Source organism: Apium graveolens, chromosome 7 (assembly GCF_009905375.1).
Source record: "Apium graveolens cultivar Ventura chromosome 7, ASM990537v1, whole genome shotgun sequence".
Taxonomy (NCBI): Eukaryota; Viridiplantae; Streptophyta; class Magnoliopsida; order Apiales; family Apiaceae; genus Apium; species Apium graveolens.
Window position 1 is genome coordinate 52,079,698 of NC_133653.1, and position 23,667 is coordinate 52,103,364.

General features: G+C 33.5%; 2 protein-coding genes across 6 annotated transcripts; both read left to right on the forward strand.

Moving 5' to 3' along the window:
- Window positions 1–12,964: 12,964 nt before the first annotated feature.
- LOC141675137 (uncharacterized) lies at window positions 12,965–19,146 on the forward strand. Of its 2 annotated transcripts, none has more exons than XM_074481857.1 (3): window positions 12,965–13,268; window positions 14,183–14,322; window positions 17,096–19,146. In XM_074481857.1, exon 3 carries the CDS (start codon window positions 17,603–17,605, stop codon window positions 18,764–18,766), a length of 1,164 nt encoding a protein of 387 aa, XP_074337958.1. In that variant the 5' UTR covers window positions 12,965–13,268; window positions 14,183–14,322; window positions 17,096–17,602; the 3' UTR covers window positions 18,767–19,146. The 2 variants fall into 2 exon arrangements, with proteins under 2 accessions (XP_074337958.1, XP_074337959.1); XM_074481858.1 differs by having other exon boundaries at window positions 12,965–13,222.
- A 17-nt stretch (window positions 19,147–19,163) lies between these two features.
- Window positions 19,164–22,887, forward strand: LOC141675138 (uncharacterized). Of its 4 annotated transcripts, XM_074481859.1 has the most exons (8): window positions 19,164–19,846; window positions 20,253–20,394; window positions 20,479–20,637; window positions 21,469–21,667; window positions 21,758–21,850; window positions 22,159–22,287; window positions 22,390–22,639; window positions 22,802–22,887. In XM_074481859.1, exons 5-8 carry the CDS (start codon window positions 21,794–21,796, stop codon window positions 22,840–22,842), a joined length of 477 nt encoding a protein of 158 aa, XP_074337960.1. In that variant the 5' UTR covers window positions 19,164–19,846; window positions 20,253–20,394; window positions 20,479–20,637; window positions 21,469–21,667; window positions 21,758–21,793; the 3' UTR covers window positions 22,843–22,887. The 4 variants fall into 4 exon arrangements, with proteins under 4 accessions (XP_074337960.1, XP_074337963.1, XP_074337961.1 ...); XM_074481861.1 differs by lacking the exons at window positions 21,758–21,850; window positions 22,159–22,287; window positions 22,390–22,639; window positions 22,802–22,887 and having other exon boundaries at window positions 19,167–19,635; window positions 19,746–19,846; window positions 21,469–21,619; XM_074481862.1 differs by lacking the exons at window positions 21,758–21,850; window positions 22,159–22,287; window positions 22,390–22,639; window positions 22,802–22,887 and having other exon boundaries at window positions 19,166–19,846; window positions 21,469–21,668.
- Window positions 22,888–23,667: the final 780 nt, after the last annotated feature.

Consider the following 23,667-nt stretch of genomic DNA (forward strand, 5'->3'; position numbering starts at 1 on the left):
GCAGCAGTTCAATGGAGAACAGTGGGCTTCTCCATGAAGCGACTTATCAATCCTACAACAAAAGAAATGTTTGGCCTAGTGTGTACTAAATATCGCAGGCCTCCAATCAGACTTTTAAACACCGTTGGATCGACCTTCTTTCCCGTTTCGCCTTTGTGCAACACCATCTTTGGATCCATGGGGAACTTTGTTTCGTTGCAGTCCTGCATACCTGCCTTCTCCAGCAAACGTTTTGCGTATGCTGTTTGATTAAACTCTGTACTCCCTTTCCTTTGCTCGAACTCAATACCGAGATAGTACGTCAATTTCCCCAAGTCACTCATGTCAAATTCCTTGCGTATTTGATCCTTGAATTTCAGTATGTTACTGGTGCTTGTTCCTATTACAAGCAAATCATCGACATAGATACCAATGATTAGAGACTCATTACCTTCACGTTTCGTATAGATGGCGTGTTTATGAGGGCATTTGACGAATCCTAGTTTCTCAAGGAACTTCTTTAATCGAGCATACCAAGCTCGTGGAGCCTGTCTCAAACCATACAACACTTTAAGCAACCGGTAAACCTTGTGTTCCTCTTTTTCCTTTTCGTATCCTTGAGGCTGCTTCAAGTACACCTCCTCTTGGATGTCAACATTCAAAAATGCAGACTTGACATCCAAGTGATGAATGTCCCAACCATTCTTTGCAGCCAACGCTAACAGAAGACACATTGTTTCTAACCTTGTCACTGGAGCGAATGCTTCTTCGAAGTCGATACCCTGCTTTTGAACATACCCTTTGGTAACGAGCCTCGCTTTATATTTTGAAATCACCCCGTTTGCATCTCTCTTGATCTTAAACACCCATTTCAAACCAATTGCTCGTTGTCCTGGTGGTAGGTCTGTCAACTCCTACCTCTTGTTTTTTTCAATAGATTCCAATTCGCTTCCCATAGCTTTCTTCCACTCAATTTTTTGTATAGCTTCATCAAAGTTACCAGGTTCTTCGATGCTTAACAATAGTAAATCCTCATCCAGTTCAACTTGTTCTGTATCATCATAAACTTCGCTCAACAGTATGAACTTTCGTGGTGGTGTACTGTCAGCATCTTTTTCGTTCACAGGTCCCTCAGTCACATAATCATGTACTGGTGTTACAGGTTCTTGTTCCCCAGACATCACATCACTGTTAGTGTTCACATCGATGTTAGTGTTATTCACCAATACAGTCACACTCGCACCGTTATCTTGTGGAAAACTTACTTCTCCTTCTTTTGTTTGCTCCCAGGCCCAGAACTCCGTTTCTTGAAATACCGTATCTCTACTTATGTGTAAACTTCCACTATACGGATCGTATAGTCAATCAGCTTTTCTTTCAGCTTCCTTTCCAAAATATACCACCGGTTTACTTCGATCATCCAACTTGCTGACGTGAACAACTGGTACTTTCATGTAAGCGATGCACCCAAACACTTTGATGTGACTCATGTTTGGTTCATGCCCGCTCCAGGCTTCATATAGAGTCTTTCCCTTCAATGCCTTAGTTGGTAGACGCTTTAGAATGTGCACAGCATGGCGTACTGCCTCACCCCACATGTAAGACGACATCTTTGAGTCTCTAAGAAGGCTTCTTGCCATTGTTGCTAGTGTGCGGTTCCTTCGCTCCACAACTCCATTTTGTTGTGGAGTGTAAGGTGCTGTGTAATGTCTTTGAATACCCATACTTTCACAAAATGTCCGGAACTCAGAACTACAAAATTCCCCTCCTCTTTCCGTTCTCAGTGTTTTAATTTTACTTTCTGTCCTTCTTTCAACAAGTGCCTTAAATTTTTTGAAAGTCTCGAATGTTTCTCCTTTGGTTTTCAACATGTAAACCCACATTTTACGAGTACAATCATCAACAAAGAGAAGAAATTACCTGTTATTTGACAATGTTGGAGGAGAAATCGTTCCACAAATGTTGCATATACTAGTTCCAGTGATTTCTTTGCAATGAATTGTGCTTGAGACGGAAATGGTTTTCGCGCCTGCTTTGACATCAGGCAGCCTTCACACCTTTTCTTTGGCTGCACAAACTTAGGTATTCCCAGAGTCATCTCTTCCCTAGACATCAATTCCATCGCTTGAAAGTTACCATGGCCAAGGCGAGAGTGCCACAACCATGTTTCACTCTCTGTTTTCGATAACAGCACTCCGACTTACTTTCTTCAAGACTAATTTTATACAATCGATTTGCAGACCTCAAAACCTTCATAAGCAGTACACCTTTTTGATTGTACACTCTTAGTTGATCTTCCTCCGGTATAACCTTGCGTCCTTCCTCGGATAATTGTCCCAGACTTAGTATGTTACTACACAATGTTGGTATGTAGTACACGTCACATAATTTCCATTCCTCACCATTTTTGTACCTGAACGATATCACTCCTCTACCTCTGATATCAGCAGTCGAGCCATCACCGAACCGTACTCGTCCTGTGATTATTTGGTCAAGTTCTTTGAATTTTCCACTTTCTCCTGTCATATGTTGGCTTGCTCCATTATCGAGATACCATACTTGAGACATTTTGTTCTCCCCATTCTTTAGAATAAACTTTGGATTCAATTTTTTCTCGTTTAACAGGACCATCCCATCTTCTTTGATGTCACACTCTGTGAACAACAATGCTGGCTCATCTTCTTCATCTTGTGTCATATTCACCTCTGGTTTATTTTCTCTGTCTCTCCGTGGTTTACGACACTCAAAGGAAAAATGGCCGTAGATGCCACAGTTGTAACATTTAACTGTGCTCCTGTCACGAGCACCACACCCATTGTTCCTTCCTCGAGAGTCAGACCCACGATTCTTTTGTGATCATGATCCTTCTCCCCCATTTCTGTTAGTCTTATTCATCCATTCTTCCATTGTCAGTAGTAACTTGCCACCCGTGTTTTCACGTCTCGACCATTCCTCTTCTATGAGTAGTAGCTTTCCTCCATCACTATCACTTTGGCTTATGGTTCGTTCTTTGTGAGCTTTAAGTGAGCCCACTATTTCCTCCACGGTAATGTTTTCAAGGTCCCCAAACTGTTCAATTGTGGATACAATTTGTAGGCACTTGTTTGGCATTGCACGAAGCAGTCTTTTCACAACATAGCTTTCTGTAATCTCCTCACCCAGAGCACGGATATTTATCACCAACCCGTTTATTTTCAAACAAAAGTCGTCTAGTTGGTCTGTCTCTTTCATATTCAAGTTTTCAAACTCACTCTTCAGAGTTTGAATCTTTGCTTTCTTCACACGATCTGCACCCTGGCACATGGTTCTTATCGCTTCCCACGCCTCTCTTGCAGTCACCTTCTCAGCCACCGATAATAAGACGTCTTCAGGTATACTTTGGTATATGGCTGCAAGAGCAATTTGATCATGTTTCTCATCAACTGTCGACTTGTCCTCCTAATTAACCTCCACAGCATTCCACACCCCGTGTGCTTTCATGAAGGCTTTCATTTTTAAGGCCCAGGCCGTATAATTTCCTCTGACCAACATAGGGTAGCATAAACCTATAGCACCATCCTTCAGTTTTGTCTTCTCCGTAGTCATTTTCGGCATGTACTTGGGCATACAGGGTGTACACCAAGCTCTGATACCAGATAATGAAAATCGTATGCAATATATATTTAAGTATAGTATGTGTCTGTATGTAAAACTAAAACACAAAGTAGATTGCACGGTTTAAGTCCCTTGACTTAAAGAAAAATAAAAAAGAGTAGAAGCTGATATATAAACTTCCACACGTAGGTGGGCAGCTAAAAATTAGTTGACATGCACAACTAACTCCACTACTTTTATTAGTGCATATTACTCTCCTAAAAATTCTCTAACAAATGAAAGACTGGTTCAAATACTCCTTACACCTAAGCTGCTTTTAAATAAAACATTTCTATCGACTAAATTTATTCAGACTCTAGTTTAGATTAAATAATTTCCAACATCTTGCAGATGACGTACTGGAGCAATAAAGACCGGGTTTTGTGATTACGGAGGGATTCTTTTGTTACTTTTCAGTAACATGTGTACATTGAGGTTATCCCTGGGTTTTATCAGCCATACAAAAAGTGGACTTGATCGTGATACTAGATTGAATTTGAGGTAAATCCTGTGTGAATAAAGCCACAGGATAAGGTATTATATGAGCATTATCATATATTATTTTATGTATTTTTCACTAAGCCGTTAGTCTTCACGGAAATGCCTACTTTAAAGACTGCTTACATTTTACACTTCCCACACCCCGTTCTGAGCGGGTTATACTGGGTACATTTAGTTTGGTTTAGAAAAAAATATCTAGAAAAAACACAAAAAAATGAACCCCATTAAGTAGAATATTTGTATAATAAATTTAGCTTACGACAATAAATCAAGACGCTTCGTGGGAGGCCATCGAAGTGTGTTGTATATTTAGTTTTGTATAAATTGTTATATTTAGTGTATTTAATGGTTTTAATATTTTCATATAACTTTTATTTTGATAATGTACTTTACTTCCATAAGGTACCTTAATATCTTTGGTGACGTGTTTCAATATCTAGGTAATACTGCTGCAGAAGATTGTAGTAAATGATTTGTGGCTTGTAGTGGCAAATTTGCAAATCAACAAAAATAAAAGTGGGGCCCTTGTGATCCGAAGTTTTGTGACAAGCATTATGGGGAAATTGGTTGTATTGATTTATATGCATATGGTGTATTAAACTTTTTCACATGGATTAATGACAACACCTCACTAAAGATGACTCGCCACGGTGTGAGAGCAAGATGTGGAGTCTCAACCTACACTACCTACACTGAAACGGTAATTTGCCGAACTGAAACTAGGCTGAAGACAAGTGTTGATGAATCAAACACAAATGGCCAAACAAATGGACGATATTTTTTTTCATTAAACAACAACTTCCACGCCAAACATAATTACACCTAGGAGAATATATTTTCTATTCCTTTGTAGATTACTTTTTTTTTTTGTAGTTTGCGATTTTAGCTTGTAGGAGTAGTAGTGATTGTCTAGCTTTTCTTTGGCACTGATATATATATATATATATATATATATATATATATATATATATATATATATATATATATATATATATATATATATATATATATATATATATATATATATATATATATATATATATATATATATATTGAAATACTTCAAAATTAAATAAAGAATTCTAGCCTTATAAAATAATAGAGATAATAAGATGAAATATTATTGGTTTTTTATCAAGTAATTGATGGCTGAAAAGTTGAAGCTAATAAACTTATTGAGTCATAAGTAATTAATAGTACATAAAATATATGGAAGATGTGTTGATTTTCATGCTTTGAGTACAAGTAGATGCAGTAGAAAGATTCTTTTTTATGGGACATGGGATTGATTGCCTTTAATATCAAGTGAGTTTTTGACGCATATGCATATCTTCTGCATCTTATATTCCTTTTGTCTCTTTGTTGCATTTGCATTGCTACATTTGGATTCTACCTAAATGTCATGGAATGAAGGGTAAGATGATAAAAGGCCACTTAGGTTGAACCTAATTATCCCATAACAAACTTTGCATATGTGATCCATTAGTTTCCCTATAAGTTTAATCTTTCTTTCAGTTACACACCATATTATGAACCTAGGCCTATATATTCTATTGGCCTAATATATACTTTTGATCCCAATTTGTTAAAGAATAGTGAAGTGAGGAGGAAGTAGTTAAGTGTGAGAGATGGGTTACTTGTGATCATACATTTGATTTGTAAGAAGGTTGAGAGTTTTGTATTTACTTAGTATGTGTTCTTAGTATGTGTCCTTAAGGCATTTGGTGGATTAATGTAAATGTATAAATGTTAATGTTTTGCTTATAATTCTTATAAAAATGAAAAAAAAATATACAAGGCAAACAAAAATCATAAAAAAAATCATGTCCATGACTATGAAAAGAAAATAAATATTTAAATGCCTTAAAAAATTGGGCCACTGCATTTTATTTTAATATTTTAATATTTTATTTTAATCCCTTGTTTCAAGCTAAGTAAGTTAAATGTACATATTACCCTAAGTGTTAGGAAGACATATGGGGAGACCTTGTGATTGATTATGGGGAATTACTAGTTTTGATAATTCTTCTTATTTAGCTTTTCTTGATAGAACTTGTGCGGAGCACCATTACAACGCAATTAAAAGCTCTTTCAATTATCATTATTCATGCATGTTTTGTTTTAGTTGTATGGATTCCAACTGCGTGTGCTTATGTACATGATGGTTTGAGTGATACACTAAACTTATTCTTGAGCGTAATATCTTTGTGGGCGAATGGTGAGGTATTACTTATAATACCTATAAAATCCAAAGTTTTCATGATAGTTTAATTTTGTAGGCTTTGCATCATTACTAACTTTCTTTTGCATTTGACATGTACTTTTGAGTACTATCACTACAAGAAATAATTAAACATACCATATGGACTAGAAATGCTTGACAATACAAGTGATGTCTAATTTTTTCACACAACGGTTTCTTTGCACCCTAAAAAATATATTTTCTAACAAACCTCACTACAACAACTTAGATTAGAAGATTTGAGATTTAGAAGAACGTTTTAAAATCATTGTCTAATTGATCGAGTGAGAAAAGTGTTTTGAAAGTGGTGTGGTGCAAATTATAAGGTCTGTACAATGTATTTTTGAGGATATAGTATACAAAAACGGTTTCCCTTTCTAAACAATTTTTTTTTAAAAAAAATTGCAATATTATTCATTCCATTTCTTACTGTACCTTAATTGTCAGAAAATCGCTATTAGAATTTTGTTAATAGACATCATTTTTTAATATATCGGTTTCTTGTGCCACTGATGTAAAAAAGTACTATTAACATCTACATTTGAAAAACTGATGTTTAAAGCCCCAAAGCCATCGCATTTTAGGACAACCAATGTCTTAGATTTGATTTTTCTAAATGATATATATATATATAAATATATATATATATATATATATATATATATGAAGAAGAATAAAAGAATTTACATGATTGACCCTTGGTGTATGACACACCAAAGAGAAGTATAGCTATAGTCAATAATTGAGAATAAATTGAAAATAGAAAGGAAAAAAAGTTATAGAAATCAAAACTTCTCAGAGCATACTATATATAGAATTAATGAGATAGGAATTGGCATGATTAATAAACCAATCCAAATTAAAAAATTTGATTTTAATATCAACAATAATCATATAATAGTCTTTGAGGAGAAAAATGCCCTTTATCAGGAGCTCTAGCATTTCTTTCCATCCAAAAGTGATAACAAAAAACTTGAGCTGTCAGAAATGTCAAGTGTCTATAAGCTATATCTATAGTATTTCCCGAGAGAAGCAATTTTTTAAAGAATGAAACTACTATAAGAGCATATTAGAAAATGATGGCTCAATATTTCAATGCCCAATAGATGTGTAGCAGTACTAATCAACTGATAATCGAAATGAAGCAAGGCGAAATACGGTGGAAATTATGTCATGATAAACGAGAATCTCTAGAATACAAAATATGGTTAAGACATACATGTGCCAGATTTTAAGTTTACCAATATAAATACATGAAACAGGACCTTTACCGACTGCCAAATCAGTCATTATAAGTCCAAAATCAGTAGATATTCTCGAACAATGGATGGAACCGTAACAATCAGATTATCAGGGTCATTATTTACCTTTTTGATTCAATTTTATGTTGACTGGCCTGAACTACTAGCATGGGTGCATGCTACATGACGGAACCCAACTGCTATGTCGTGGCTCAAGATCTGAGATGTCAGTGCCTTGTGGAAGTGGTCGGTATTGTATGAATCTGGTCGATTGTTACCCAACAATTGTTACTTTTAGTCGTTACTGATTCTAGTTGGTCAGTATTCATGCGATTTTATTAATTAGGCTTGACAGTTGGTACTCCCCCTGCGCAAAAATATTACAAATATAGCTCCAAGTGACTCCATGTATAATACTAGATCCAAGCACATTACAATCTAAACTAACAATTTTAAAAAGGTAATTTCCAAAAATATGGTGGTTATGCTTAGATGTACTGTACTTCAAAAAAAAGATAAAGAGAAATCTCATCTTATTGAAAATAAAAGAAACGATTCCACTATGCTTGTATCACAAAAAGAAGAATTTTTTTATGAAAATTTATGGTATCATGAAAATGACGCAAGTTAACACATGTGGGAAAAAAGAAATATGTTTGTAGATATCGATGAAAATATGAATGTAAAAGTCATTGTTGAACACTGATCAAGATTTCCTGTAAGAGAAAAATGGAGCATCGTAACTCCCTTTGAAAATGGATATCATAAATTTGTTTTCTAATGTTTATTTTGTACCTAATATTAAAAATGATAACTTCGAATTTGGATTAACCAATTTAGAAAGGCTACACCATCATCTTAACTTGAGAGATTATTTTTATAAATTAATTTTTATTGTGCCTAAAGAAAGAATCATATGTTTATTCCTATATTTCAAATTGATATTGCAAAATTCTTAAATGATTGTGTTTCCTTGGATTTGATATTAATTGAGGACTAAAACCTATGTATGAGTAATAGTGAAAACAATAATTTACTATCATAATCTCAAACAAAATAATTCTTATCCTTAAATTTTTAAAAAATTACTTAAATGTTTAATATTTTACTCATGGAAAATTATTTTTAAAAAATGAATATATAAAAATCATGTGCTAACGTATGACGGAATTTGTGGCAAATAATAGTACGCCAAAATTTGGAGAAAAGTTATAGTAATCGCCAAATTTTTGGGAAAACATATGAATTTAAATGCTTCAATAATTTATCATAGAAAAAAGTTGTAGTAGTTATTTACGATAGATTTTAATTTCCATTGTAAGTTCGGCACACTAGATTTTTATGTTGCAAGTTTCTGTCATTAATTTAATAAAACATTATTAAGCAAAAAAATAGAATAAGATAAACAACTTACGACCTAATACGTCATAAATATTTGCGACGAACATGTCTTTTCGTCATAAGATTGGCGCTAAAGTCCTTCGGCCGTAAGTTTTCTATCATAAAAGCTCTTTTTTGTTGCAGTGAAAGTTGATAACTTGGGACGAACAAGAAACTATCACCAGAATATTTTGTAAATTTAGGACTGAAGAGAACGAAAATTAAAGAGACAACTCGTATTTTCTCGATCTAATAAAACCAGTGCTCTAAGACTCTATTCATAAAAGAGGCTTGAAAGGACTTGTTATTCTTTTCAATGTGGTACATGGTATTTATAAGAAAAATCAAGGAAGGGGTTTGTGCTTCTCTCTATATGTGGTACAAAACTACTTTTCACATTAAAAGGTCACATTTTGGAACATCAGTTTTTATTCATCTTTTACTCATTTTGAGCATGTAAATATGCGTTGAAATGCCCTAGTAGAGGAGATTACGTTCCAATAAATACACACCACAAACACATACTGTTTCTCACTTATGTAGAGTCTCAAAATGATTCACAGCTTACTCTAAAATATTATGTTTTTCTAACAATCGTACATTAATGATTAATGGTCCATTAGCACACACCATATAGACATATAGACACAAAGTTTAACTTGGTGATAGTTTCTTCGACCAAATATAGCATACGATAGGTAGAGAATACTCCTTGAACCTTTGCTCAAATAAGTATATTGACTTTACTGGCAGACAATGGATATATTTGCCCTAAACTGTTCGACTGTTTATATATATGATGATACACTCATCACTATATCCTTTCTGATTCGTTCAGCTTTTATGACTATATCAATTTTCGCAATAGAACATCATCTTAGTTCTGTAGGAGTTTGCAAATAATTGCGCCACATAATTCTCCCTTGAAGCGGCCCCACTTTTCTCCCGTATATTTGATCTTTATCTTATAGAGTAACCCGTGTTTACTCAACTGAATCCATGCGTTCACTCCTAAACTCCAAGTATTCGACAAAAGATCATTAAAGGCTCAAAAGCTTAACGTCGTACCATACGAGTCTCACTGTTTCCTTATCATTGGAATAGGCAAGGGTTACTCCCACAATGATTTGGTCATCATGATTTAGTTGACCCATTGAACCATGCACTTAGGATCTCCAGTCAGCAATGGTTGGGTGTCCACCATGACGCTGTTAAGCAATAGGCTAGGCTTATCCCTCTCGACGATTTTACAACTATTTCTTCGTATAACTAAATTCTCGTGGCTTAACCTGAATCGCTCAGTTTAACCATCTAGTTAGTGGATCGAACATTATCATATGACTTAACATAGTCCATCACGATAATTCTCATTGAGAATAGTTGCTTAATACTATTATGTTCTCATCATAATGTGATCTCCCAATTTACAGAAAGCATATTAAAGACACATTTTCTTATCATTTAAGAATATACTTTACAAATTGGCTACTATTTCAGCCTTTTACATGGATTTATCATATGCACGAAACTCGTATTACATCATGAATCGATCTAAGTTTAAGATTTCCATCACATGAATTCTAAGTGTAAAAATTCACCAATGAATTCTAAGTTATTAAAGTCAAATATCTAATTTATATATTATATCTACATAGTAAAATTAGATATCTCTCAAACTGCAGTCCAAACTCACAAGCACATATCATATACCTTAAATCCCATTGCAATCACTTCCAAGTGGCCAATTTTTGTTATACTTGTGCATTTACTAAGATTACCAAGTGTGTAGCCTATATTTGATTTTGTACAATTTAAAAATACAATAGACTTCCCATCATTTCTGAGAGATCCTTGTTTATATACTTGGATATATACAAATCCAGTCTAACTATAATAGATTTATGAACCTCGTTGATCTCTTCAAGAGTCACATCACCAACATATATCATGTATCATCTAAGACTTTTGAAGTCATGAAGATTGTGATATTCAAACAAAACTTTTAATTTTATCAAGATTTCCAGAGATGATCTTCTTGTCATTACTTACCGTAATGATCAGATCATTCACGTGCAATCAATTATGAGTTGCATATCATGTGTAAAAAACATATGGACACTTGTCAGTTCTTTAATTTTGAATCACTTTGACATATTATATTGACATATTTCATATTTATGAAATGACTTTACCATACATTCATCGAGGCTTCAACTCGTTATTGACATTACCAGTTTTTCGCGTCCCAAAAATTAGCAATTTCAATTTACATCATTATCGAATTTAAGCGTCCTTAAATTGGCAATCTTCATTCACCTAAATACCAATTTTGAGCGTCCTCAAAATGGAAACCATATCATTTATTTTGAAGCCATTGATTATCATAGAAATACCAAATTTTAATAAGCCATTTTCACGTGTGTATGTTATTTACTCAACATGATTACCAAAATACAAACTTTCTACTATTCTTTAGCCAGAGAAACCCTCTAGGCACATAATATTTCTTCAAATCTCTACTAGGAAAGACTGTATCAATGTTCATTCATGTACATTTAAATTTCCAATATGATAATTTTAATATCATCTTGATGAACCTGATTCTCATAACTCGAGAATATTTCTTAAAGTATATTGGGTAATCACTTTAATAGTAATATCTTATTATCAGTTCGACCTTTTACTTATATTTGACCCATATATACATTTTCCTAATTTGAAAATTGGTTTGGGTCCTAATGGCTTCTGTCTCGTAAGAAGATCTATCAAATATTTTTAAACACGATTTTTTCAAATAGAACCAATCTCATGGCTTCTATCTCGTAGGAAGATTCATATAATTTTTAAATACGATTTTGTCAGATTGAACCACTCTCTCAATTTCTTAACATCCTTTACCCCCATAAAGGACATAGAGAGGTCAATACAGTCCATTTATAGTATATGAGCTAGAAATATTTAGTTTATTGACTTTTCAACTTTAATCAATGTCCTCTTGATAAAAATTATCAGAGAAGCATGGCATTCTGGACAAACATGTTTTCCAAGTATCTTGCTCTTTCTAGGTTCATCCTCACATTCATCCGGAAAATTATAAGTTCGTTCAGATGATTTCTAATTATAGATACATAAGGAAGTACTGGCTCATTATTAGAATTATTCCTTGATTCTGTAATTACATTCTTATGAATCTCACAAATTAGATTCATTTATACAATATCATTAGACTCATTTATTATCTATTTATCCATCCAAAATCTCTCAACTGATTTTGGATTTCATCTTTCCTTTAGAAGTATTTGTATCAAGTTCTGAAATACACCCATATTTTAGTAATTTTCAAAAATATTTCACAACATTCCAATATTCATAAAAAAATCAATAATTTTCTATTCCAAATACCTCCATAATTTTAATAATTCCAAAGAATGTCATAATACATTCCAAAGATAATAGGAAATTCAACTATTTCCTTTTGTGGTATCTTGTTTAAGGAATGATTAGCTTTTCATAACTTATATTCTTAAATTTAGTAATAGTCTAAACTGATCATAATCTTTTAGTATCTCCCTTCCATCTGATTAATGCAAGCAAGGTACAGTGGCATCATGATATTCACCTTGTGAAAAAAATTCACACTGTGATTTTTGATTATTGATTCTCCACTATCTTAATTATATGTATAAAAATGGTTTTAAATCTTCAGTTTCACTACTACAAAATTAAACTTAGGATACCTTACTTACATAACACTTTTATTTTGTGTTATGCAAGTGAAAAGGTTACATAGCATTTATCTCAAAAATGCTATCTAAGATATTCTAAAAAAACCATAAATAAAAAGAAAAATACATGAAGAGAAATAACATAGCGTTTTTAAAGGAAGCGCTATATAAGATGTAACTAAGAGAGCGTTTCTGGAAAAAGCTATGCAAGTTACCATATTTTAAGTAATTTTGTTTTATTTTTAAATCCATAAATACTTGTATAGCACTTTTGTAAACGTCATGTAAATTAATGAATTCTAAGTGTTAACTCCTTTTCCAACTTAACCATTTGTTCTCTCAATCCTCAACACTAAATACATTCACACAGTTACGTACATCACTAATTTCATGGATCAATTCTCCCTCCTGATTCCATCAGTTTACATCTGAATTAGGGCGGTTTAATCTTCCAGCAAACTATGTCGAGCAATTAGGGCACTTTATTTTCCTCGATCTCTACTCGCTCTTCTTTGAATTGGGTATAATCAATTAATTACAAGTTCGATTTCAAAGACTACAAATCAGGTCTTGTGTTATCGTTAATTTCAGTTATATAAAACTATGAATTAGGTATCATTTGTGTTTGGGCAAGTCACTGTGTTGGAATTTCCACCTTTTAAATTATGTGTTATGAACAATCATGTATTTTTAAATAATAGCTTAATTTTTGTATACACATGTGTATGTACATATTGGTATGAATTAGTAGTTTAATTGTTGGTGGGTTTGCTGGTAGATGATGCCTATACAATTTGTAAAATCTAAAGAATGATACCTTACAGGCTTTAGAAGTATGTCAGACAGTAAGCTTAATTGCTGCCTTTCAAATGGTATAGAGCTATATTGTAAATACCAAAAAAGAGAGAACCTAATAGATAATTCTTAATACATTCATACCTGCAAAGTATTAGGAAACATGTGAGTTTCAAGATATTGATTTAATTTATAGTTACGTGAATTTTCTTGCACAGTTTTTCAGTAATCGCACAGAGATTGATTACTTGCATCCTTGTATTCATGAGTTCCTCCTCAGGAAACTGATCGAAAGGCTCCTCAATACAACTATGTAAAAGTATCGAAGCCTTTGGGAGACGGGCCTAATCAATGAGTCACTGTTAAATATTTCATAGGCGGTTAGTCTGGTCGTGAGTCAAAAAGTTTGGTCTTTAAGTTTTCATTAAGTGCCTCTCTTGTTTGTGTTGGGCAGCAGGGGGTTTTGGCAGCATTAAAGGATTGGTTATAATTGACATAGGGACTAGGAAAGGGTATTATAATTATAATCTTCTAAATTGTGTCACTAATATTTCCTTGAAATTAATTATTACTTTTGGTTTAAATACTTCTCCTCCTGATATATTACATGCTAATTTGGCAATAAATTTATATATGATTTTCTGTACTATTTTGGCCTTTAAATAAACTTGAGCCATCCGGTACAGGGAATTTTCTCGACCACGTCTTGGGTTTGAAGTTGCAAATACTTATAGAGCAAGTTTTCGAGAACAATTGCTACTAAAGTTTTCTAGAACAATTGCTACTAAAGTTTTCTGAAATCTCCACTGGTTTACTTGTAGTAAAGGTATATTTCTGCTCTTTCATGTTTCATATGAAGTTGAGTGGCTTATAATTTTCACAATATTTTACTAGTCCCTAGACATTAGGTTTATTTTTTGGTGGAAAGAAATTATAGTGATTTTAATGATTGTCAATATTATATAAATTCAAATGCATATTGAGATGCTTGTTTGATTACATACAATGTCTGATGCAGGACAGTAATTAAAAGTAATTAAACGCAGAGAGAATTATACAATATCCAAGAATAATGATCAATGTTATTCCCATAAAAATATCAATATCCAAGAATAATGATCAATGTTATGAATACTCATATATTTTTAAATAATAGATTAATTTATGTATATATACATGTATGTAAATATTGGTCTCAACTAGTAGCTTAATTGTTGGTGGGTTTGCTAGTAGATGATGCCTATAAAATTTATAAAATCTTGAGTAGTTGCTCTGTAAATGATTTAAAAAACTAGCTCTGTACTATAAAACTATGAATTAGTAGGTTCTTTGGATAGGTTTTTTTGTTATGTTAAGTAGTTCAAATACATTTTTTTCAAAAATATTCTTAAACTAGAGATATCGTCTTTTTTTCTATATTTACATATATCAAATACAATCTTTAAATTAATTGCTAGAACAAGAACTTTCAATTATATATAGACAAATTATAGGGAACAAATGTAAGGCTGTAACAAATTATAGACACAATTTGAAATATGGGGTGAAGTGCTAACTCATAAGCAGTATTGCGAAAAATCCCAGTACATGATGTAGACTTCACTTTGTCGGTCTCAATTTCGCATATAAAAAATAAATTAAAATGATGTAGTACTAGTAAAGATTCCTTCCCTATGTTCTTTTATAAGTAGCAAGTAGTATTACACACGAGACAGTGATAGTGATGTTCTCTGTAATAAAGTTGTACTCTGTTCATGCTTGTTGCCTGTTGGGTTCACTTTTAATGTCTGAATTTTTGACCCACAAATTTACCCTTCAAGTACATCACCCATAAAGCTTTTCCAGATGCTGGATTCTTTCTTTTGTCTAAGCAATAAGCATACATAAACCTGTAAAATTGATTTGTAAATATTTCAAGTGCGGGTAATTAAGTTTAGTTGAGCTGAAACAAACCCTTTAAAAGCATTTAACAACAATTTTATTGTCAATCACTTCATAGAAGTATAGACACAGAGGAATAATTTTACAGTGAATAAAGGACCAGTTACACCAAATCTAGTGGATCATTTACCATCATCCTTTTAAAATTTTCAAATTTTCGGTAAGCATACAATTTGTCCCGGACGATGGTCATCAAGAATCAAGAATATTAAAGATCATGTTGTGGCCTCTAGTTGAGAGAACTGAAAAGATAACAATACTCATATAAACACCACCCTTCTTTATGGATAATACATATCCATAACCATGCTGCTACCAGATTAAAATCATTAACTCGCTAGACACTACTTGGTCATTCTGATAATGAACCCAGCTCTCACGAGTATACAAAACTTAGACCGATTCTCTGGTAAAAATTACAGTACTCTACTAGACTGGACTCATATTAAGACAGATACAAAATTTCATGAAGGTTCTTTATATATGCAGATTTTAAGTTAAGTGGTTCAAATACATTTTTATCAAAATATTCTTAAACTAGATATACGGTCTTTTATTTTTATATGTAGGTGTTTCTTAAATTTGAAAATTTGATATGTAGCTATTTAGATGTATTGTATTGAACTTACAAAATAATTTGACTAATAATTAAATTTTATTATATTTGGAGACAATTGTTAATCCATTCTTTAATGATGGTCTTCTCCGACATCATCAAACAGTAATATTTATCATTGTGAAATAACTTTAGTGATTTAGAAATTTTTGTTTTTGCGGGATAAGATTTTAGATTTATTCTTTGTACTTGTATTATCTGACTTGGTACTTAGCCTAATTAATTATGTTAGAATCGTTCAGTTCAAGTACCTTTTCAGTTGTATATTTATTCCAACATGTTTGATTATTGACGGTAGGATATATTTATATTGTAGACAAATGATTTAGTTACATAACATGGTATTTTGTAGGAGGGAATTTGTAGAATATATATAGTACTAAAAATATTTTCTTAATACTGAGATTTGTGAAGATAACTTGTTGGATGAGTTACGATATTCTTTAAATTTACATAAAAACTTTAAACTTTAGTTATCAAATTATAACCTGAAAAATATATTAATTTGCAGTTAGTTTTGATGGATCGTAAATGGGTAAATGCAGACCGCTTGTCAAAAGAATATAAAAATGGTGTGAAAGAGTTTTGTAAACATGTAGCTAAACATGTTAGGGATAGGAGGTTTATCTTGTGTCCTTGTAAAAAATGTTTGAATATTGTAGAAGTCGATGGTCTGGACAAGTTGGAGGAACACTTAGTATGTGAAGAAATTGATAAAACTTATACATGTTGGACTTATCATGGTGAAAAAAAAGGAGAACGTAGAGCAAGTAATTTGAATTCAAACTATCACTTTGCAGACAAAGTGGATACAAATATTTTTAGAGACATTAAGGGCAGTAGTTTTAGTGATAAAAATGAAATCCCCAATGTTTTTAATGAGGAAGAGCTACGTGATCATCCTGATATGCATGAAAAGTTAAAGGATGACGGTGTTTTACCATTGTGGCCGGGTTGCACCAAGTTTTCCAAATTATCGGCTGTATTGACTTTATATAATTTAAAAGTTGGACATCAAGTTTCTGACGTGTTCTTCACACAGATGCTTACAGCTATTAGTGAACTTTTGCCATATGGTAATGTCCTCCCTCGTAGAACGTACGAGGCTAAACAAATGCTCAAATCCATTGGATTAGTACATGAACGGATTCATGCATGCCCTAATGATTGTATTCTATAGAAAGGAGTATGCAGAGTTTGACGAATGTCCCAAGTGCTCTTTAAAATGTTATAAAAGTGGAAATTCTCCAGCCAAGGTTATGTGGTACTTTCCATTATTACCCAGACTTAGGCGACTATATGCTAGCGCAGAAGATGCTAAAAATTTAATATGGCATCATGATGCTCGAATTAATGATGGGTTGTTCAGACACCCTTCTGATTCACCTCAGTGGAAGATATTTGATGATACATATAAGGATTTCGGGAAAGAACCAAGGAATCTTCGCCTAGCACTTTCAACAGATGGTATGAACCCATACCGCCTTCAAAGCAGTTCTCATAGTACTTGGCCTGTGATTTTGATGATATATAACTTGGCACCATTTATATGAAGCGCAAGTATATGATGATATCTATTTTGATATCTGGTCAAATACAACCTGGGAATTACATTGATGTCTACTTGGCACCTTTAATTGAGGACTTGCAGCTACTATGGAAAGAAGGCATTGAAGTATATGATGGACATAGAAAAAATCAAATTCAGTTAAAGGCCATGTTATTTGGAACAATAAGTGATTTTCCAGCTTATGCAAATCTTTCCGGGTATAGCGTGAAAGGCTATTATGCATGTCCTATATGCAGTGACGGGACTGATCATATTAGACTGAAAAATTGCAAGAAATGTGTTTATATGGGGCATAGGCGGTGGTTGGCACCAAACCATCGGTACAGAAATATGCCTTTAGCATTCAACGGGGAAGTTGAAGAACGACGTGCTCCTCCTATACCATCAGGTGGTGACGTGTTTAAAAAAGTGGAAAATTTGATCATACGGTTTGGTAAGGAGTTTGCAAAGGATATTCCCACTCGGGGTTGGAAGAAGCGTTCGATCTTCTTTGAGTTGAGTTATTGGAAGGATCTCTATGTTACACATTTCATCGATCTCATGCATGTGCAGAAAAATGTTTTTGACAGCCTAGTTGGTACTTTGTTAGGTGTTAAGGGTAAAACTAAAGATGGTCTAAATGCAAGGATGGATATGATGGAGATGGGGATAAGAAACGAACTAGGCCCCGTGGAGAAGCCAGGAAAAAAACCTTACTTACCTGCTGCTGCTCATACTCTGTCTAGAGATGAGAAGAGAGTGTTACTACAAACATTTCATTCTATCAAGGTTCCAGAAGGATACTCATCGAACATCAAGAGTCTTGTTTCATTGAGTGACATGAAATTAAAGGGTTTCAAATCACATGATTGTCATGTCATAATGGAGAATTTTCTCCCAATTGCTATACGTTCCATCTTACCTGAAAAGGTGCGAATAACAATCACAAAATTGTGTTGGTTCTTTAAATCGATGAGTAACAAAGTAATTGATCCAAGGCGGTTGTCGTATCTACAACAACAAATTATTGAGACACTTTGTGAGGTTGAGATGTATTTTCCAACATCCTTTTTTGACATCATGGTTCATCTGACCGTGCACCTAATTTATGAGACTAGAATGTGTGGTCCTGATCGTATGAGATGGATGTATCCCGTCGAATGATATTTGAAAATTTTGAAAGAATATGTGATGAATAGGTCTCGACGAGAGGGTTGCATTGCAGAACGCTATTTAATAGAAGAAGCAATAGAGTTTTGGTCAGAATTTATTCCAAACGTGGAAGCAATTGGTCTTCCAAGTGATCGTCACAGTGGTAGGATTTGCGGTGAAGGTGTAACTGGTGGTCAACAATTTGAGATCGATCGTACACAATGGCATTGTGCCCACATTTGTGTTCTACACAACACCATTGATGTTGTTCCTTTTGTAGACTTGCATAAGCAAATTATCAGTGAAGAACATCCAAGAAAAGGTGCTAATTGGATAGAGTTGGAACACAATCGCACATTTGTTGATTGGTTCAAAACTTATGTCGTAAATGAGTTAATTGAAATAATGAATCAATACCAGACCGAGTTAAATGGTTGTCAAGAGGGCCTGATCCATTTGTGTATTCTTACAAATGTTATCTTATAAATGGGTACAGCTTTTACACAAGGGAACATGATGCAAGGAGCACAATGCAGAATAGTGGAGTTTCAATTACTGCTGCGGCACTACACTAATCATCAAGTAAAGATAAAGATCCAGTTTTAGCCGAGACCACATACTTTGGAAGGATTAAAAATATTTGGGAGCTCGATTATGTTGGATTTAGAGTACCAGTATTTGATTGTGATTGGGTTAACAATGTCGGAGGTGTACAAGTTGAAGACTCGGGGTTTATACGGGTTGATCTTGCAAAGGTTGGGTACAAAGATGATTCGTTCATAATGGCAACACAAGCCCAACAAGTTTTCTACGTTACTGATCCAGTTGATAAGAAGTGGTCCATTGCTGTCTTTTCAAACAAACTGAATAACACTTATCAAGTTAGTGATGATGTAGATGAAGAAGTTGATAATATTGATGATCCTTTTGTTGGAATGAATTTTCACGCTAATATAGACGGAGATGATGATTATGAATGTTTTTACTCCAGGAATGATCATGACGAGGGTGAATATGTGAATCCGGAATTTTACAATGTGCATGGGCACGAAACGTCAAAGGCGAACAAAAAACGTAAAAGACAAATTAAATGTAAGGAATGTATGTATGCTTTCTTATTATTCAAGCTTGTCTCATAAATTGGTCTGATATTATTTGTTTTGTTCATTTTAAATTATGAACTTTTAATTATTATCTGGTACTATAAAACTATCTTCTTTGTTTCCAGATTATTTTTTCAGGAAAGTTGTGCACTAGTGTTCTATTAATTGTTGTGTTTTCTTTGTTTAGGATTGTGATTAGTACCAATGCACTATAAAATATTCACATCAGATTATGCTTCTTTTTAATATAAGAATTTTGTATTGACTAGAGGAAACTAATAAATTTAATTCAGTATCAACAACTGTGTTTATTTTTGTTTATAAACCTGTGTACATATCTTGTATTAAATTTTATGTTTAAGAGCAAAAATTAAATTTTGTGTTTCTTTGTTTAGGATTATGACTGCTGAATCCACAAGTACAAGTGGTACTGGTGGAACCAGGGATGCTAGTGCCACCCAAGAAGGAAGAGGGAGGCGGGGTATCGTCAATCTGTTAAAAGTCAAGAAAGCTAGGACTAAAGGCATCGTGCAAAAGGTAATTAAAAAATAAAATATGATTATTGACACTATGTAGGAGATTGTTAATTTACTTGTACTAGTTATTTCTAATGTGTTTTAGGTTAATTGGAATGAAATGGGACAACCAATTGGTAAAGAGTCAATGACCTTAGTACATTTTGTCGGTTGTTATGCAAGAAGGAATATCCCGATTACATGTGATGATTGGCGCAAAAAGGAATGGAAGACTCTAAAGCAGAATTTATGGGATGAAGTTAAGGTACAACCTATTCTTCTCCATTTTATTTTTGGTTAAAAATTACAGCATCTTTCACTGTATGTAAGTAAATTCCCTGCTACCTATCTTTATGAGTTACCTATCTTTGAATGATTATATCTACATATAAAAAATAAATAAAATGTTGTATTACTAGTAAAGATTCCTTCCCTTCTGATGATCTTTATAAGTAGCAAGTAGTAGTACACAGGAGACTGTGATGTTCTCTGTACCTTTTACAATTGGACTAGATTCCAGCATCTTTTGGTGGTAAACCAGACTGTTGCTTTTGGTGAGAAAAAAATTGATGGTAACTTTAAAGTGCTTTAATTCCCTTTCCTGGTGCAATTGTAAGATATTGAACACTTTTACTTAAAAATCCAGAACCTTGAAATTCTTCAGTACAACCATACTATCTTAGTACCTTAGAGCTAAATTGATACAATATAATGAACTTAAATTAGGTAGAGATAGAGTTGACATTCAGCATTTGGACTGGTTCAGAATGTAAGCAACAACCTCAAAGCAGTTGTCCAAATATTTGTTATAGTGTACTTATATTATGTTTATATCATTGTCATTACAGATTAGCGGAAAAAAAGGTAAGCCCAACCTCAAATTTTAGAAATGCCAAAAAACACAAATAAGTAGGTAGTATTTTATTTGATTTTTGAGTGAAACTAGACAAATAAAGAGCACATTTAAGCTAAGGGCTTTAAAAAAGGTTTTCATTTGGCTCTCTATTATAGATTGTATACACATGCAATTCAACTCCTCTGTTTTCTTTTGTCCTGTTTTAAAATATTGAATGATTTATTTTAAATAATTGTGTAGGAAACTTTTGGTGGGGTTGAAGATGAACATAGGAGAAAGATAATTGCTCGTGCTGGTAACCTTCATCGACAATTTAGAACTAGATTGAGATAAAAATGGTAACTACTCTGCCTTACCACCCCAATTGTATGCACACTTATCGACCGTGGGACCTTACTGGAAACAATTTATTGAAAATTCATTGAAAGAAGAATTCAAGGTATACTTTTTCTTTTTCTTTAGTAGTTTGTTTTTTTAAAATCAATTTATTTTTTTGTATATTCTATTTCACTAGCCAATTTAATTATAGGAACAAAGTGAAAAAAATAAAGAAAAAGCTTTGGGAATGGAGGCACGATATAAGAAGGCATGTGTTGGATATGCACGCATTAGAGAAAAAATTGTAAGTTAAAGTATGCTTTACAATTATTTTTGAATTGTTGCCCCAAGGATGCCATATGTTGAAGTACTTTTATTTTTATGTAGTACTAATATTTTGCTAGAACTAGCACTCACTGTAATTGTTGATATCACTTGTAGATAAATAAATAAGAATTGTAATATAATGTTAATACTTCTGCATGTATACTATATCATTAAAAAACTACTATTGTTCTTTATCATTTGAATTAAGAAATTAATTCTAATTAGTCTGAATTATGTGATTAAAGTAGATATAGGTCTAACTACAGAGATCTATTCTGTGAGCAGCTTCAAGACAAAATTAATGCAGGTCAACAAAATCCTGTTGTGACCCGACTAGATACGTGGGAGTATGATAGGCGTGACGCAGATGGTATAATCAATGATCCTGTTAGATTGCAAGTTCTTCACGATGTGGTAATAATTTTTATTTTTTATTTTTATATACTAATCTATGCATCATTGTCTTGCACTTTACTACTACAAGTTAGAAATGAGTGTAAAACTTTATTATTTTAGGTTACCATATCAGCACATTTGCCCGAAAATGAGCTTACTAATATTGGAAGTGATGACTTACTTGCTCGGGTAAAACCGTTGGAGTATCCAGGACGAGTGAGAGGTCTAGGATGGGGCGTAACTAAGACGTCACTGCAAACATTATCAACTATGAATGAGCTATCTAAATTGAAAAATGATGTTTCTTATTTGATTAATGAAATGAAGGAATTGAAAACTAAAGGTTATACTCCGGGTGCACAATCTGGAGGTTCGAGCCATATGGATAATTTTGACATTGATAATGAAGTTCATGACTACGTTGATCCTTTGTTAGATGTAGATCTTCCTCATATATATAAATGATATATTCTTAGATGCGATTACAACCTTCTATGCTATATGTTCTCATCGATAATATTTAAAAATACAGGGCAAAAATGCTTGCTATTTGTACGTGAATCCTGGACGTAGATATGTAGGGAGATGGATCTTGCACAATGATCTGAATGATAGAATTCTTCATGGTTATCTTGTGGAAAACTTACTTCTCCTTCTTTTGTTTGCTCCCAGGCCCAGAACTCCGTTTCTTGAAATACCGTATCTCTACTTATGTGTAAACTTCCACTATACGGATCGTATAGTCAATCAGCTTTTCTTCCAGCTTCCTTTCCAAAATATACCACCGGTTTACTTCGATCATCCAACTTGCTGCGTGAACAACTGGTACTTTCATGTAAGCGATGCACCCAAACACTTTGATGTGACTCATGTTTGGTTCATGCCCGCTCCAGGCTTCATATAGAGTCTTTCCCTTCAATGCCTTAGTTGGTAGACGCTTTAGAATGTGCACAGCATGGCGTACTGCCTCACCCCACATGTAAGACGACATCTTTGAGTCTCTAAGAAGGCTTCTTGCCATTGTTGCTAGTGTGCGGTTCCTTCGCTCCACAACTCCATTTTGTTGTGGAGTGTAAGGTGCTGTGTAATGTCTTTGAATACCCATACTTTCACAAAATGTCCGGAACTCAGAACTACAAAATTCCCCTCCTCTTTCCGTTCTCAGTGTTTTAATTTTACTTTCTGTCCTTCTTTCAACAAGTGCCTTAAATTTTTTGAAAGTCTCGAATGTTTCTCCTTTGGTTTTCAACATGTAAACCCACATTTTACGAGTACAATCATCAACAAAGAGAAGAAATTACCTGTTATTTGACAATGTTGGAGGATAAATCGTTCCACAAATGTTGCATATACTAGTTCCAGTGATTTCTTTGCAATGAATTGTGCTTGAGACGGAAA